Raw genomic sequence first — 15,433 nt, 5'->3', positions numbered from 1 at the left:
AAAAAAAAAAAAAAAAAAAAAAAAAAAAAAAAAAAGGAAAAACTTCAAAGACCACCCTGTAGTTTCGCACTTTATCACTTTAGCACTTTGTAGTTTAAAGTGTATCACTTTCGTACCATGTGATTTTATTTTTATCTTTTTATTATCCCCTTCACTATTTTTTTTCGTTAAATCAGTAACAAAGTTAAAACTAAAGAGTATTAAAGTGAATATTTGATAAACTATAGATAGGTATCTAAAATTTTTTGTATATAATTTAACGAAAAGTTAACAAAGAGACGGATGAAAAGAGAAAAATAAAATCATAAAATACTAAATTGATATACTTTAAATCACATGATACTAAACTAAGAAAGTGTGTAACCACAGAAATGATATTTGAAGTTTACTTTTAAAAAAAAAATCTTAAATGGCCCCACCAGCTATTTCTTTTTGTTTTTTCTTTGGGAAGCTTTTACTTTGTGGAATAAAATAATTTTAACAAACAAAAAAAAAAGAAGTTGAAAATTTTATCAACTTTTTTTTAATAATTTATCAAATTTAATAATTTATGTCAATAACAACGTATTTAAATATACGTTAAACAGTTATTTTATCAATAATATAATAATTTTATTGTTTCAATCATTTTTTTAATTAGATGTGAAATGTTACATCGATTATTTTATTTTATTTTTTTGAAGATTGGTGAATTCTATCCGGATCAGTTAGATAAATAAATGGAACTATTTTTTAATAAATTAAATTCAGGGGTTTATTTGTAAAATTGCCTAATAAGAGTGGTGTTATGGGAGGTGAGCATAAGCGTGGGATGCTTCGGTGGAGCGGACGGATAGGAGAGATTGGTGTGAGTCTGTTACACCGGGAGTATCGGTGTGGTGGCGGATCGTGGAATCCTACAACGGTTGATTGTGGATCGGACGGCTGAGAATCGCGCGGACACCCTGGAGCTTTATGATTGGTCGTCCCCGGAGTGAACAGCTGTCGCAGAGGTGATCCGTTGACCATCCATCCAAATGTGCCTACAGATTATTATGCGACCATGTTTTTAAACTATTATTGTTTTAATTAATATGATAAAAATATGATTATTTCGTTAATCGATTCTGTGTATTGAAAAAAAATTTATGCTGTATATTAAAAAAAACTTAATCTTATTAGAGATCAAAATCCTATATCTAAATTGGAATTTGCATGAATCTAATATAAAAAAGCAACAATATCAGAATAGAATTCAAATTATAAAAAATGTTACATTAATCTGAATTCTACTACCATTATTTATCAATGGTGGGTATGATGATGGCCTTGGCCTTTCCCACTTTAATGCTTCTTAAGCAAAGAAGGGGGAAGATATGATTATGCATGCTACATTTCTACTCCAAGCTAATGAAAAATTAGAAATTAGATACTCATTTCTCCCTCCAATTAATACAATTGATTGATAAGGTGACGCATAATAACAAATACATTCCGTGAGAAACAAGAGAATCTCTTAGAGACAACCATTTGTTTTGCCCCATTGGATATGCAAAAAATCTAAGAATAGTAGAAGATGAGTGACATGCTTAATCATAATGTTATGTGTCATAGTTTACGATGTACGATAAACATTTATCTTGTCACAAGGAGATAATTGTAAGTCAGGGGTCCCTTGAATCAACATCCAAAGTCCAAATAGAAGTAATTGTTTAGAGTTTTTCTTTAGGAGCAACAACAGTAACCTCAAAGCAGTACAAAATTAGTGGGACTGCAATCCTGGAATAGTCTAGCGAAACTGAACTAAGTCACTAGATAAGATCAAAAAAAAAAAAAAGGNAAAAAAAAAAAAAAAAGGAAAAATGGTTCATCACTGTTCGCTTTACTTCGTAAGCAATCAAATTGCGCTTAAATGGACAACTACAAATTACAAAGCAATAGAGAGTTTCAATGAGAACGGTGCTTTTCGCGTGCTCACTTTATCTGGCAGGTCCTTACAAAAAATCAGAACATGGAATATAGAGTAGCAAAATGTTAACACTCGAAACCGCAGAAAGTAACATGCAGCGAGCAATCGAGCTATATAGCACATGGGGCTGTTTGTAACATTTTAGATTCCTCCTAAACAAAAAGAGAAAAAGAGTGGAAGCAGCGGTGAACTGTCCGAGTCACTTAGCACACCCACTAGAATTGCCAGGTTAGGACCATTAAAGAGCAAAAGATTCCATTTGCTGATGCGAAACAGAATGCAAGGTACATATCCTTTTCTCGAGGAAAAAAGAAGAGGAACAAACAGTAGTGATAATACTAAGTAGGGTTCACGTAGTACCATAATTTAAAGGAAATAGCAGAGAGTACGTGAGGAGCCTCATGAAGTGTTCAGACTATTGAAAGCGTTGGATATAACTGCGATCCATAAATAGCTCATACTTTTCACAGTTGCAGTTGCCGATTATACTCGAGAAAAGGATTTCGGGCAGCATCCTCAAAAGGCCTTCTTCTCGTATGAGACTAAGCCGTGGACTGCTCCCTCGACTTGGGCAGCTCCTGTTCGGACCTGGAGTTTTAAAAAAAACAAAAAAGATGGTTGGAAAAAAATATATACATTGAAGTCTCAAGTTGGGCTTAAGGTAATAAAGAGGATTCCTGGCTGAGGCTAGTGCATGGTGCTATTGGTAATAATTTTGGGATATGGCAAGCTAAGTTGATGACGAAAGGATTGGCAATTAAGTATTAACAAGACACTAACAAGCAAAAGGTGCAAAAACAGTTCGAATGAAAGGCAAACTACAAAGAGAAGGTGATTTTTAAGCACAGACGACTCACTTCCAGGCCAAAAGTTGGTTAAAGCACGATTTCAGGTTAGGCTAAAAGTTGAAAGGTAGGAAATGGATGGCAACAATGGCTGCCATTAGTATATATCGTAAGCTGCCATCATTTTTGTATAGTTGTAAGGAAAAAGATCATAAAGTACGGAAATTACTTGGGCATGTTTTTAATTGTCACAAGTCAAGTTTTTCGCAATTTCTTATTTACCATTATTTTATCAAAGTAACATCAAAATCCAAAAAAACGATTATATTTCATGGACAACAGAAGGTTCAGAAATACCGACTAGGATATCTTATAAGCATAATTGATACATGTTAGGAGTTATTAGAACATCTTCCACAATTATTTTGGGATTGTAATAGATGTTGGTAATGTACCAGGCATAATTTCCGCAGAGAACGAAATTTGTATGTGAAGGCATGTTTTGTGCATAGGACCAGGTCTGTATATTAGGACATCACTTTCTTCTTGATTAGCATAATATACTTCTTACCATATAGCAAAATGAAAAGAATACCAAGAACAGTTATACGCGTGTTCAGCCCATGTAAATTACTATTATGGAGTTCTCTTAGAAAAGAACTCGGAAAGGTCAAACTTTAAGAGGGAGGTTTTAGTTAGTACCTCTAATCTTAGCACCTCTGACCGTAAAAGATCATGAGCTGACCGCACAGAGGATGCGCCAAGATCTTGAAATCCCTGCTTGACAGCTTGCATTGTATAAGGTATAAACTTCAATACAGACCCTTTGTCCGCTACCGCTCCGACAACTCCTTGGGCAACTTTCAGCTTGAGCGCGTCCCCTAAGTACCGCGCATCACTCCCCTTTGTCATAGCTTCAAGAGAACCCATGCCTCTATACTTTTTGACCCGCCTGCCATCCTACAAACGTAAATTGTGAAACAGAAGGGATCTAAATGTGAAGTAGAAAGAGACAATAGTCCTAAGTTTTTGCTGGAGAATCTTGCAAGGAGGGTTACCAATAATTCTTGTAACAAGAGAAAATGATACGCATAATGATGCACACTGTACACCTTCCGCATGACTAGGTGCAAAAAAGCGAGCTTAAATGTGTTCGATTGAGCAGCAATATATTGAAAGACAATGTCAAAAAAATGTGTGAAAAAGTGGATATCACAAAAGGCAGATGGCCGTCTAAAGTCCTTTGAAATTTAAAAGAAAAGGCATCATCAATTTCTGATAGCATGCTCGGCATTTATGTAAAATTTATTAATTAAATATTGAAGGCATTTTAATCGTTCTAAGAAACTATATTGCAACATGGAAGTTGATTAGCAGAGAAACAAGAGTACAGCTGCATATTGGTTTTGGCTACAACAATATCTAAATACATTAAAAACTTCCAACCATTAACAGGGAACTTGTGACTATCTTAATTAGTCAAAACACCATAGTCACTGTTGAATGAATAGCAAAGCGGCAACTCCAACACCATACCTACACATAGGCTATAATTACGATTATACAGACAGCATTGTAAGATCAGATAATTCTAGACAATGAAGTTAAATAACCACGACTGAGTACTAAAACACGGTGTCAGAAAGGGAGGAGGAAGTCAAATAACTGTAACATAAGCACTGGATATAAGGTATTCTGGGGGGGCAGAAAAAAAAAAAAATGCCCTAGCTAGGTTATTATAGTATATCTCTAATAAATACAATATAGGCAAAGATGATCAATGATACATAATCACCTATTAATCAGTATAGTCAGAAAACAATATGAATCTATACAAGGTGTAATAAGAATAAAAAGCTAATGCCAGTCTCATGTTATATTGAAAAAGAATACCAACGATAACAACCCCTAACTATATTCTTTTCATCCACGTGCCTTTCTTCTTCTTTTTTCTGTGCTGAAGTGCATACCTTATACTCGTAGACCCCGGGAGCCTCATGACTGCCAGCTAGGAAACTGCCCATCATAACAGTAGATGCCCCCAGCACCAAAGCTTTAACAATATGTCCTGAATTTGAAATCCCACCATCAGCTATCACTGGCACATCGTGGTCCCTGGCGAAAGATGCAACCTTGTACACTGCAGTTGCCTAGGCAAACAAAAGCAAAAAGAGTACTTAGGATCAAATTGCAAGAGGAAAGCGCTATTTTTGGCGTGTTTAGAATCAAGTTGCACGTGGAAAGTGCTACTCACACCGAAAAGGAGTGTAAACAAGAAACTCAGGTTGGTCAAATGCTGCATAACCACTACATAGTATAAACATGATTGCTAAAAAAGCCAAACAGAATTAAATATATCAGCTACACAAACTCAAATAAATTCAAGAAAGTGAGTAATTTTCTTATCATCATTAACTAATTGCTCGGTACTTATCACGAATAATCAATAGACAATTTAACAGTCTCAGTATACTCCCTTGACAGCAAATTCAGTAGAATAAAGCAAAAGGTAAAGAAATTCTGATCCTTACCTGTCCTCGGCCGACAGCACAAACCTCCTGGGTTGTACAGATAGAGCCCGAACCCATCCCCACCCTCAACCCATCAACTCCGGCCTTGACCAGATTCTGCGCCTGCGCGATCGTGACCACATTCCCCCCAATCACATCAAGATCCGAGTACCTGCCCTTCGCGTACTTGATCATATCGAGCTGATATATAGAGTTGCCCTGCGAGCTATCCACCACGACGGCGTTCGCCCCCGCCTTCACCAACTGCTCGAGCCTCTCCTTATCCTCCTCCCTCGTCCCAATCGCGGCCCCAACTACGAACTTCCCATCTGAGCCCAGCGAGGGTTTTCCGAGCTTAGGGTAAGAGCGGATCGTTTCAATGTCCTTGGCGGTGATCAGATCCAAAATCTCCCCGTCTTCCGCCACCAACGGCGCGCAATCCAAGCCCTCGTCGGCCAAGAACGCGGCGGCCTGCTCGAAATCGAAGGACGCAGACGCCGACGACGGCGGGGCCGGGCGCATGTACTCGGAGACAGGGGTGCCCTTCTTGTCGGAGACCCCCTCCCAATCGGAAACGGCGACGACGCCGACGAGCTTGGACGTGGAGGTTCCCGACTCGGTGACGAGGGCGTAGGCGGCGGCGTCGCCGAAGTCGGGGATGGCGTCGCAGGGGGCGAAGAAGGGGGTCTGGGAGACGAAGGGGAGGCGGCGGGACTTGGCGGCGCGGACGGCGGCGGCCTGGCGGGAGGGGGAGGCGTTGGAGTGGACGACGGCGGCGCCGCCGAGGGCGGCCATGGCGGCGGCCATGACGGACTCGGAGACGGTGTCCATGGGGGAGGCGACGCAGGGGATGGAGAGGGGGACCCGGCGGGAGAGGCGGGTGGAGAGGTCGACGGCGTCGGCGGGGAAGTCGATGTAGCCCGGGAGGACGATCACGTCGTCGTAGGTGTAGGAGACGCCCTGGGAGAAGAGGCGCGGGGCGGAGAACCCGTCCTCGTGCTCGAAGAAGTAGCCGTTCATGGCGGAGGAGGCTCTAGGGTTTAATAAGGACCTTCCTAGGGCTAGGGATTGTTATTAGGGTTTTGGCGGCGGAGGAGGACGACGACGAGCGAGGGGTTTTGGGGGGCGCGACGGTGAGACAGACGCGCCGGAGTAGAGAACTAAACGGGTACGGGATTAGACTTTATAGAATGATGAAAATTCTAGGAAACTCTTCTAACTATAGAAAATTTGAAATCCACGCTACAACTCCCGTATTATTATTACCACGCTATGCAAGTTTAGGGATGGATGCAAATAAGATGGATGGGGGTAAAGGGTTCCCTCTCTCACTCTGTTTATACTTTATAGTCCAATCGGGGTAGATTCATGGAGAGTTAATTTTAATTTTATTTTTGACATTACTTATCGCTCCATACGGGAAAGATCAGAACTAGAGTAAATTTTTGACGGATCAAGATGGTTTAAACTAAAAAAATGGTATCACATTTTTCACTCTATTTATTTGGCTTATCAGAATAGATTATATATTTTTTTATAATTTTGATCCTTGTTTACTGTCCGTTTAGGGCGTATTAGGGCAGAAGTTCTATCCATCTGAATTTATTTTCATCTGTACACAAGTTTCAATATTTTTAATTTAAACTTATTTTCTAAATTAAATTATAAAATTATTAAATTAATGAATGAACTAGTTATTAGTTATTAACAGTTAAAAAACTCTTCATTGTTATTACATAAAATATATTCAACACAATTAAACTTTTAAAAGTTTCTTAAATTTTATAAAATTTCTAATTTAATTAGTAAAAATATTTATTAGCGTAATGCTATCTGCAAACTGAAAAAGCGATACAAATTTACACCTTATCAACAACAGTCATTATTTATTTAATAGTCAAATTAATTTCTTTAATATTTAAACTTTTTTAAAAAAATTAATTCGTTGTTTTCTTTATTTTCGGGTGTATATCCTTGAAAAAAACACAAAAGTCGAAGGGGCTATTTCAGACTCCTACTATAGGTGAGGTTTCCTTATACAATTTTACCTTTTATTGCTTTTTTCCGTAAATATAAAGGACTAGATTTGATGCACGAGAGGGGATGTGGGGCCCACGATAAGGTGGACTTTGTCGGCCAGTCCCGCGAATGGACGGTGCAGATGCGTTTCAACGGTTGGGATTGAGGGATAGGTTAGGTCGGGAAAAGTGGATGAGTAGGATGTTTTGGCCTTTTTTAGGTATAAAGATTAAAAAAGGAAAAAGAAAAAAAATAAAAAATAAAAGGAATCGGGAACGAATTTTTTTAAGGAAAGGAGGATTAATTTAAGTGGATCTTTTAAATAAAATAAAATGAAATAGTGAATAGCTAATTTACTATAAATAGTTACGTGTCTCGTCATGATTGATTCACTTACGTGTAAAAGTTTATTTATTTTTTTATATTTGATTCTGCGCATGCCCATTGTGATTTTGTGAATTGGTGTTAAGAGAGTTGTTTTGATGAGAAACAAGATAAACTAACTGAAGTAGGAACTGAATTCAATTTACTGTGCAAACTCGGTGAGCAGAAAATTTCTAACACATTATGCAATATAAAATTGCAAATTCGTATCAAAATTTTCGAACACTTCAATCGTAGAAGATCTCAATTGCAAAAGATCGACAAACCAAAGAAGATTCACACCCCTTTTTGTTTAAGAAAAAGGGGCTCTTGAAATGTGGGATTTGAAGAGCACATTCTCTCCAGTTTCAGTATATATACTGGTTGGTTACCTTATAAAAGTTGACTTTTTGTTGTTCTACATCCAGTTTAAGAACAAATATGAGGAGGAGTGAGATAGGAGTAAAGCGAAGACTCCTTTATTTGGAATTTTGGAGTATCATGCCCTCTTGTGATAGCTATTTATCACAATATCACCATATCATAATAAGGCAATATTCCACCAGTCAAAGCTGTTGTATTGTACCAGTTTTACAAGCTCACATCTCATTGATAGATATATCTCAAGCAGCACTTCAATAATACATCCAAGCTCATAACCAAGTTGTAACATAGTTGAATGGAATCTAAATAATTTTTTCCCTCATAAGTGATATTTTTCAGGGAACATGGCTGTTTGAATCCATCTCCTATTGAATAATCCAGTTCAATGTGCACGGTCTCGAAGAACCTCGATGTCCAGCTCCGAGGGGTCGGTGGCTTGAATGTCGTAGTGGAACCCATCGATCTCGCGCTTGAACCGGTCCTTGGTCGTGGCGTAGAGCATCTTAGCACGGATTCGGGACACAGAAGGGGACCTAATGCGAATTACGAATAGCATACACAGTTAAACAATGTAAATAAGTAAAGAAAGGATGAAAGTCTCAGTTGAAGCATTAAACATACAATGTAAGCATGATTTCAATTATTTCTAGGGGTCACTGGAAATTAATGGAGAGTGGCATCCTAATGTAGTTTGGAACAAGCAGAAATTTTTTATCTTCATGAATGGTGAAAAGAGAATACCCAGGAAGAAGTTCATCCTGACACACTGTATGTAACAAAAGTATGTTCACTTTACTCCACATAAATTGCCGCAGGATTCAAAAGAAAGTTTCTCACACTAGCTGAGCATTACTGCTCCATCCCCGTAGGTCACCACCACACATCAAAGTGGAAGGTTACAGCATGAGGTATATTGTTACAAAATGAAATGAAGCTCACCAACCTTAGTGATCATCCTCAACACTACATAAGCAAGTAAATTATTTGTCAACTCAATTAGTTTACTTGGTAGACCATCTATGCTTAGAAAACTCATCATCATCTAATATGTCTTACTCATTTTTCTAGAACTTCCTCTAAGGCGCAATGCTGTAAATGGGACATTTGTTCATCTGACTCTTCATAAACAAGTATTTTCAGTCGATTAGCTTTCTTCATGTGTTTAGCCATGAACTTAATGACAAAATATAGCTTGCTTGGGACAGCTTGTCTATTGAAGAACACACGCATGTTAAACAATTTACTGTTCAGATCCTACCATATACATCTTGATTTTGCCAAAGAGGAGGACAATCACGCGACAAGAGAAGAAAATAGAATGAAGGATTTTGTGCAAAAGAGAAAGGACATTGCTAAGATTTTCTGAATAAGGAAAAGTGCGTTTGCTTGCTATATATAGCAGACTGCTATACAAATTAATCAGATTGCGGTTCCCGCTAAGAAAAGTCTTAGCTGGCGCAGGATGGCTGTAAGACACGAATTCAATAAGCAAGCCGATATTCAAAAATACTCAAAATTCATGTTCCAGAAGGTGCAGAAAACTCTTTCCTGAGGAAAAGTGGAAAAGACCAAGTAGGAATTCAAGAAGACAATTCTTTTTCAAAAGAAAACATGAAAAATAGAATACTTCTCTAGTATATATTGTCATCGGAACACATAATTCACATTCATACATCAGCTATAGCTCACTTCGGAAGATTAATAAACCATTCGCAACAACAGAGACCACAACATATGTTGCAGAAATTATAAAGTTGTAGATGCTATAGTAAATTGATAAGGCAAAACCAACTTACTTTTAATTGGATTAAATCCTCAGAGATAAATGAGAAGACTACATAAAACAGAAAGATTTGAAAAGATGAAGCTCACCAGGCAATGAAAAATATCTTGCTTTTCTGACAGTTCTCCTCGGTAACAAAGTCGAAATCATAGATGGCGTATCGGCAATCATTCTCAGGAAGAGAGGCCATAAAATCATCAAAGCTTTCAGCAGCACCTCCAGTCTTCTCCACAATAACCTCCTTTCGCTTCTCCTCGATCTTGAATATTACATAGCGGTGCGTCTTCTTCCTCTGAAGCTCAAGGAATGTCTCCTTGCAGTCCTCGGCAACACCCATGCCAGAGGACGCATTTGACTGAAACAAGTGCAGATTTTAAAGAAAACAAACAAGCAAACAAAGGTGTTCTAAAGAAGCTCTTCATAATATGAGACATTTCACGAAAAAGAGATGCTGCTTAGAATCATAAGGTTGGTTTTGTGTTTCTGCAAGGGATGATTCAGTAAAGACTCAGGCTGATGTCCACCACATAATAAGCATCTCGAAACTCACGATACGAAGCAAGCTCGAGAGATTATTGTTAAAAATAAAAATTCCTACCAACACTCCATTCCATTCTTGAATGTAGAAGTTTGATAAAGCCATATATGGGGAGCAAAGTAATTTCGATTCTCCCGGTCAAATCAATTCATTTAACTGTATATACAAGACGCACACGAACAACTACTACACATATGTAGTACCATTTTATAGACACAAGAGGTGAGGAAGATCAATAAACAGCAAATCAGTGTCTTTGATGAATAGTTGCGTTGAAATCCTAAACTACAGGGTAAACTTGCAGAGCCCGCATCATCAGGATTGAGTTACACCATCTAAATGTACATAAAACAAAGATCTAAATAAGATATATAGGCATATTACAGTAATTTGAAGAACATGCACCCAGTGATGAAGATCAGATCACAAATGAATTGGGCAAATTATTACTTTCTCTACAAAATGATTTCTAAATTAAGAAAATACATGCTTACAGTCAAAATACTAGCAAAAACGTGTTCCTACACATAAATAACCCAAAAACCTAAACAATTAACACAAATTCAATTAAAATCTCTACAAAAGAGAACAAAAAAAACTCCAATTAAGATCCGTACAAAAGATCAGAGAAATAGCAGCGAACAAGGATCAGAGCCAACCCTATACTTCGGAATCGGCCCTAGATGAGATAGTAACAAGAAAATAACCCTAAAAAAAACCGAAATCCCACAAAAATCCGAAGAAATCCAACTTTAACCAGGAAAATGACCAAAAAAGCCAAATCAGGCGAGAGATACTTGATCAAACCCTAAATCGCTTCGATCTGCGTCGAAAAACTTACATACGATCGGAGAAAAGCCATGTGGATTAGTGGATCGGGAGCACCAGGGGATCTACGCGATCACGATAGATGTAGAAGTGGTTGCGATAGAGAGCTCACACACCAATACTTTAAAACGAAAAAGTAGAGAGAGAGAGAGAGAGAGAGAGAGAGAGAGGAATAAAAGAAGTGGAGAGGAAAAAGGTTCTGGCCATTAATAAATGTATACCAAGGAAAGCAGATTCCCTGTTTCGGTGGTGGGGAATTTTTAGATCAACTTCCCCAGCAATGTCAGAGAAATTGTTAGATGGATTTGGTCCACCACCTCATATTTTTCTTTTTTTTATTATTTTCTTCACTAATTTTTTTCGTTAAATCAGTGACAAAGTTAAAACTACAAAGTACCAAAGTGAATATTTCATAAATCTAGATGGGGTGTTTAAAGTTTTCCTTTACTAATTTTTTTCATTAAATCAGTGACAAAGTTAAAACTAAAAAGTATCAAAGTGAATATTCCATAAATCTAAATATGGTATTTAAAGTTTTTTATATATAATTTAACAAAATGTTAATGGAGGAGCTCCTGAAAAGAGAAAAATGAAATAATAGAGTACTAAATTTATATACTTTAAATCATTGGATATTAAAGTGAGAAAATGTAAAATTATAGGAGTGGCATTTGAAGTTTATTCTATTTTTATTATACTTTTTTGTCAAAATTGTGGTATTTGATTAGCTATATATTATTGATGTGGTGTAACTGCTACATAAAAGACGTCCTTCTACTGCCTCCTCATCTCCTTTGGTTATGAACGAAAATACGAACATCAAATATTATTATGTGTAGTAAAAAGTAATATAATAAAATTGATAGTTACTAGAGCAAGTTGTAAATGACCAGATGGTTGGTATTTGAGATCCTAAATTTAAAGCATGATTGTTTCACATTCGTACGTCTTGCATATCAAACTATTTTGATTAAAATATAGTATTTATTGTGTTTCCGAAAAAGGGTAGACATGTATAGAACGTTTTTATGAACTATGAACCATTTTGTATCTACTATCTGACCTTTTAAAAATTTAGTTTACTATTTAGTTGTTCAATTTGTTTGATCTGAGTAAGTTAAATACACTTTGATTTTGATATTTAAGCTATTTTTTTTTCATTTTAATGAATTTATAGTTGTCAGAATTATTTTCAGTATACTAACTAAATCTGTAAAGATAAATGACATTTTTCAAAATTTAAAGTCAAAGTGTCGTTGATTGACTCAATTTAAATAAATTAAAATATTATATAGTAAATTAAAATTTTAAAAGATTGGATAGTCGATTCACAATGATTTATAGTTCAGAAAAGTTCTGTACATTATTATGTAATAAAAATAAAGAACTAAATTTATAACATTTGGCCACTCTCAATTCCAAACATGCTTTAAAATCTCCATTACTTGTAATTTTATTTTAAAAACAAATTTATTTTTTAAAATAAAATTAAGTAGATGATAAATAATTGTTTAGACATCATAACTAATTAAAATAGCTTTATTATTCTTCGCCATAGGTCTACTTGAATTTTGGGTGCATGCCTAGGAGACTTTGGTACCATAAAATTCATAATGCTATTACAAATTGTAAAAATTATATGAACAAATTCGATATATTTCCTGTTGTACTCAATAATTATTTTGAAAAAAAAACATTACATGAATTATAACGAAAATTTGCTTATGAAATTTCTTGTACTAAATATCGACTTTTCGAGTATTTTTACGTTCCAGTAATTTAAACTTTTAAAGAAGTGCTCCAGCTATGGTTGTTTAAATAAGTTAAAAAAAAGGAAAAACTTCAAAAACCTCTCCTGTGATTTTGTAGTTTCTCACTTTGCCCCCCTGTGATTTAAAATGTATCAAATTGCCCCCCTGTGGTTTCGTTTTTATTTTTTTGGTAGCTTTTTCGTCAATATTTTATTACATTATATACAAAAAACTTCAGATACCCATCTAGATTTATCAAATATTCATTTTAGTACCCTTTAATTTTAACTTTATCACTGATTTAAGAAAAAAAAATAATGAAATTGATAAGAAAAAGAGAAAAAATAAACTATGGGGGGGCAAATTGATACATTTTAAACTACAGGGGGGAAAAGTGAGAAACTATAAAACCACAAGGGGTTTTTGAAGTTTTACCTAAAAAAAAAAAAAAGCTAGTCCACGGAGGATAGGGTGGACTAGGTGTAGGTGATGGTTTCTCGATCGGACGGTGGTGTGTGATCTTCAGATCTGACGGCTGGTGATGAGACTCGTCCAAAGTTAGCTCTGTGTCGGGGGAAAAGAATGAATACGGAAGAAAAGTCTCCGTCCATGTAGCTGATATATCATTTTTGAATAGATTGATAAAATACACAATATATTAATTTCTCTTGATCTTATCATTATCATTTTATTATTATTATTAGGTAAAGATTACACTTTATATAAGACTCCAGATAGTTTTATTTATAAGAGATAGTAAGACTAAAAATTCTTAATTATACTATAATATTTTGGACAGTGACTAAGTTTAAAAGGTTAAAAAAGTTAAGTATGTTAAGATTAGAGTAATTTTAGGATGTATAACTCTCTAAAAATTGGGGTACCACAGTTAGTATCAGAGTCAATTACCAGACGAAAATATAAAATAAGTCTTAACTGAGTCGGAATTATACAGCGGGAAGAATGAGGTTCTTATGTTGATGGCTGTTGTGGGTATTCCCATAAGGTTGGTTAAGGAGGCTTAGAGGAAGACGACAGTACTTAAGAAGAGAAAAATATGAGATCCCAGATAGTCTTACATATAAGAGATAATAGGACTAAACACTCTTAACTCTCAATCCGACTATAGCATTTTGGACGGTGGTTATGACTTAAAGATTAGAGTTAAGCGTGTTAGGACTAGAGTAGTTCTAGAATGAATGATCTCAGAAAAGTGAGGCGTCGCACTTTACTCTTTCTTATATATCATGTATTACATTTAACCGTTAAAATAAAAATAAGGGAAAACTTCAAAAACCCCCTCTATGGTTTCACACTTTTTCATTTTAGTACCCTGTGGTTTAAAGTGTATCAAGTTAGTACCCTGTGGTTTTTCACTTTATCACTTTAGTACCCTATAGTTTAAAAAACCACAGGGTACTAATTTGATACAAAATCAAAACCACAGGATACTAAAGTGATAAAATGCAAAACCACAAGGTACTAACTTGATACACTTTAAACCACAGGGTACTAAAGTGATAAAGTGAGAAACCACAAGGTACTAACTTGATACATTTTAAACCACAGGGTACTAAAGTGAAAAAGTGAGAAACCACAAGGTACTAACTTGATACATTTTAAACCACAGGGTACTAAAGTGAAAAAAATTGAAACCACCAGGGGGGTTTTTGAAGTTTTCCCTAAAAATAATGCGCACTTAATTTTCTAAAAAACTGTCGCTAGTAGCAGTGTAGCACTTAACCTTTTCCCCTAACTTGCCTTTCTAATTCTGTCAAATATTTACTTTTAACAATGTTAATTTTAATATTGTAATCTTCTTGCATATTTTTAATCTATTAAGGGGGTTGAGTGTACACTTTTTAAAATTTTAAGGATTAAGTACAACAAGTGATATATTGAGGGCAATAATCACCCCTTCAGCATTTATTTAATATCTGTTTGGAATAGTTGTTGTTTATAATTTTAGTTACATTGGTATTACAAAACTTTTTTTGCAAATGAAACAATTTGAAGTACAAATTGCAACTGTTGTACTACTATTAAAAATATTCTAGCTCAACTTAATTATATATACACACTAAAATTTATTTGAGCGCATTCGTGCTCATCTTATTTTCTGTAATAAATAGAATTTGAATAAAAAACCTACACACTTGTAACGACCATTTGATATGTTATCTTAACGTGTTGGATTTGATTTAATGAACCATATATGGCCGAGTCAGAAACACCTTATGCGTTGGTTACGTGTAAAACTTAACCAATCAAAACTCTCAACTAATGAAACCTCTTTAAAAAAAATTTTAATCAAGTAAGTTACAAGTATTATATTAAATATTTAATGAAAATTATTTTAAAATCAAAATTTAACTTGATAAATACAAAAAAGAATTATAATTTGTGATTTGAATTTGTAGGTCTTTTAAATATTATTAAACACATTCTAATAAATTAGTTTCTAATTTTCAGATCTCTTTTATACAGGATTTTAGAGCGCGGAGTATGGGATGGGCTCATACAC

General features: G+C 35.5%; 2 protein-coding genes across 2 annotated transcripts; both read right to left on the bottom strand.

Moving 5' to 3' along the window:
- Positions 1,861-6,401, bottom strand: LOC109715479 (inosine-5'-monophosphate dehydrogenase-like). The gene is made up of 4 exons (XM_020240505.1): positions 5,265-6,401; positions 4,704-4,883; positions 3,436-3,693; positions 1,861-2,536 (listed from the first exon to the last, which is right to left on the bottom strand). The coding sequence occupies exons 1-4, from the start codon at positions 6,261-6,263 to the stop codon at positions 2,465-2,467; spliced, it is 1,509 nt and encodes a 502-aa protein (XP_020096094.1). The 5' UTR covers positions 6,264-6,401; the 3' UTR covers positions 1,861-2,464.
- On the bottom strand, positions 8,089-11,364 carry LOC109715545 (actin-depolymerizing factor 11-like). Its single transcript, XM_020240617.1, has 3 exons — positions 11,172-11,364; positions 9,882-10,147; positions 8,089-8,542 (listed from the first exon to the last, which is right to left on the bottom strand). The coding sequence occupies exons 1-3, from the start codon at positions 11,190-11,192 to the stop codon at positions 8,392-8,394; spliced, it is 438 nt and encodes a 145-aa protein (XP_020096206.1). The 5' UTR covers positions 11,193-11,364; the 3' UTR covers positions 8,089-8,391.

This window comes from Ananas comosus, linkage group 9, assembly GCF_001540865.1.
Source record: "Ananas comosus cultivar F153 linkage group 9, ASM154086v1, whole genome shotgun sequence".
Lineage (NCBI taxonomy): Eukaryota > Viridiplantae > Streptophyta > Magnoliopsida > Poales > Bromeliaceae > Ananas > Ananas comosus.
This window is presented reverse-complemented; position numbering and strand designations above follow the sequence as displayed.

Bases quoted from the DNA above. Each gene is read 5' to 3' on its own strand.
- LOC109715545 (XM_020240617.1), bottom strand. From the start codon at position 11,192: ATGGCTTTTCTCCGATCGTAT. The intron at 10,148-11,171 runs GTAAGTTTTTCG...CACTTGTTTCAG, and splicing joins TGGCTTTTCTCCGATCGTAT to TCAAATGCGTCCTCTGGCAT. The intron at 8,543-9,881 runs GTGAGCTTCATC...AATTCGCATTAG, and splicing joins AAGATATTTTTCATTGCCTG to GTCCCCTTCTGTGTCCCGAA.
- LOC109715479 (XM_020240505.1), bottom strand. From the start codon at position 6,263: ATGAACGGCTACTTCTTCGAGCACGAGGACGGGTTCTCCGCCCCGCGC. The intron at 3,694-4,703 runs GTATGCACTTCA...TTACGTTTGTAG, and splicing joins CCGGGGTCTACGAGTATAAG to GATGGCAGGCGGGTCAAAAA. The intron at 2,537-3,435 runs GTACTAACTAAA...TTAAAACTCCAG, and splicing joins CAGAGGTGCTAAGATTAGAG to GTCCGAACAGGAGCTGCCCA.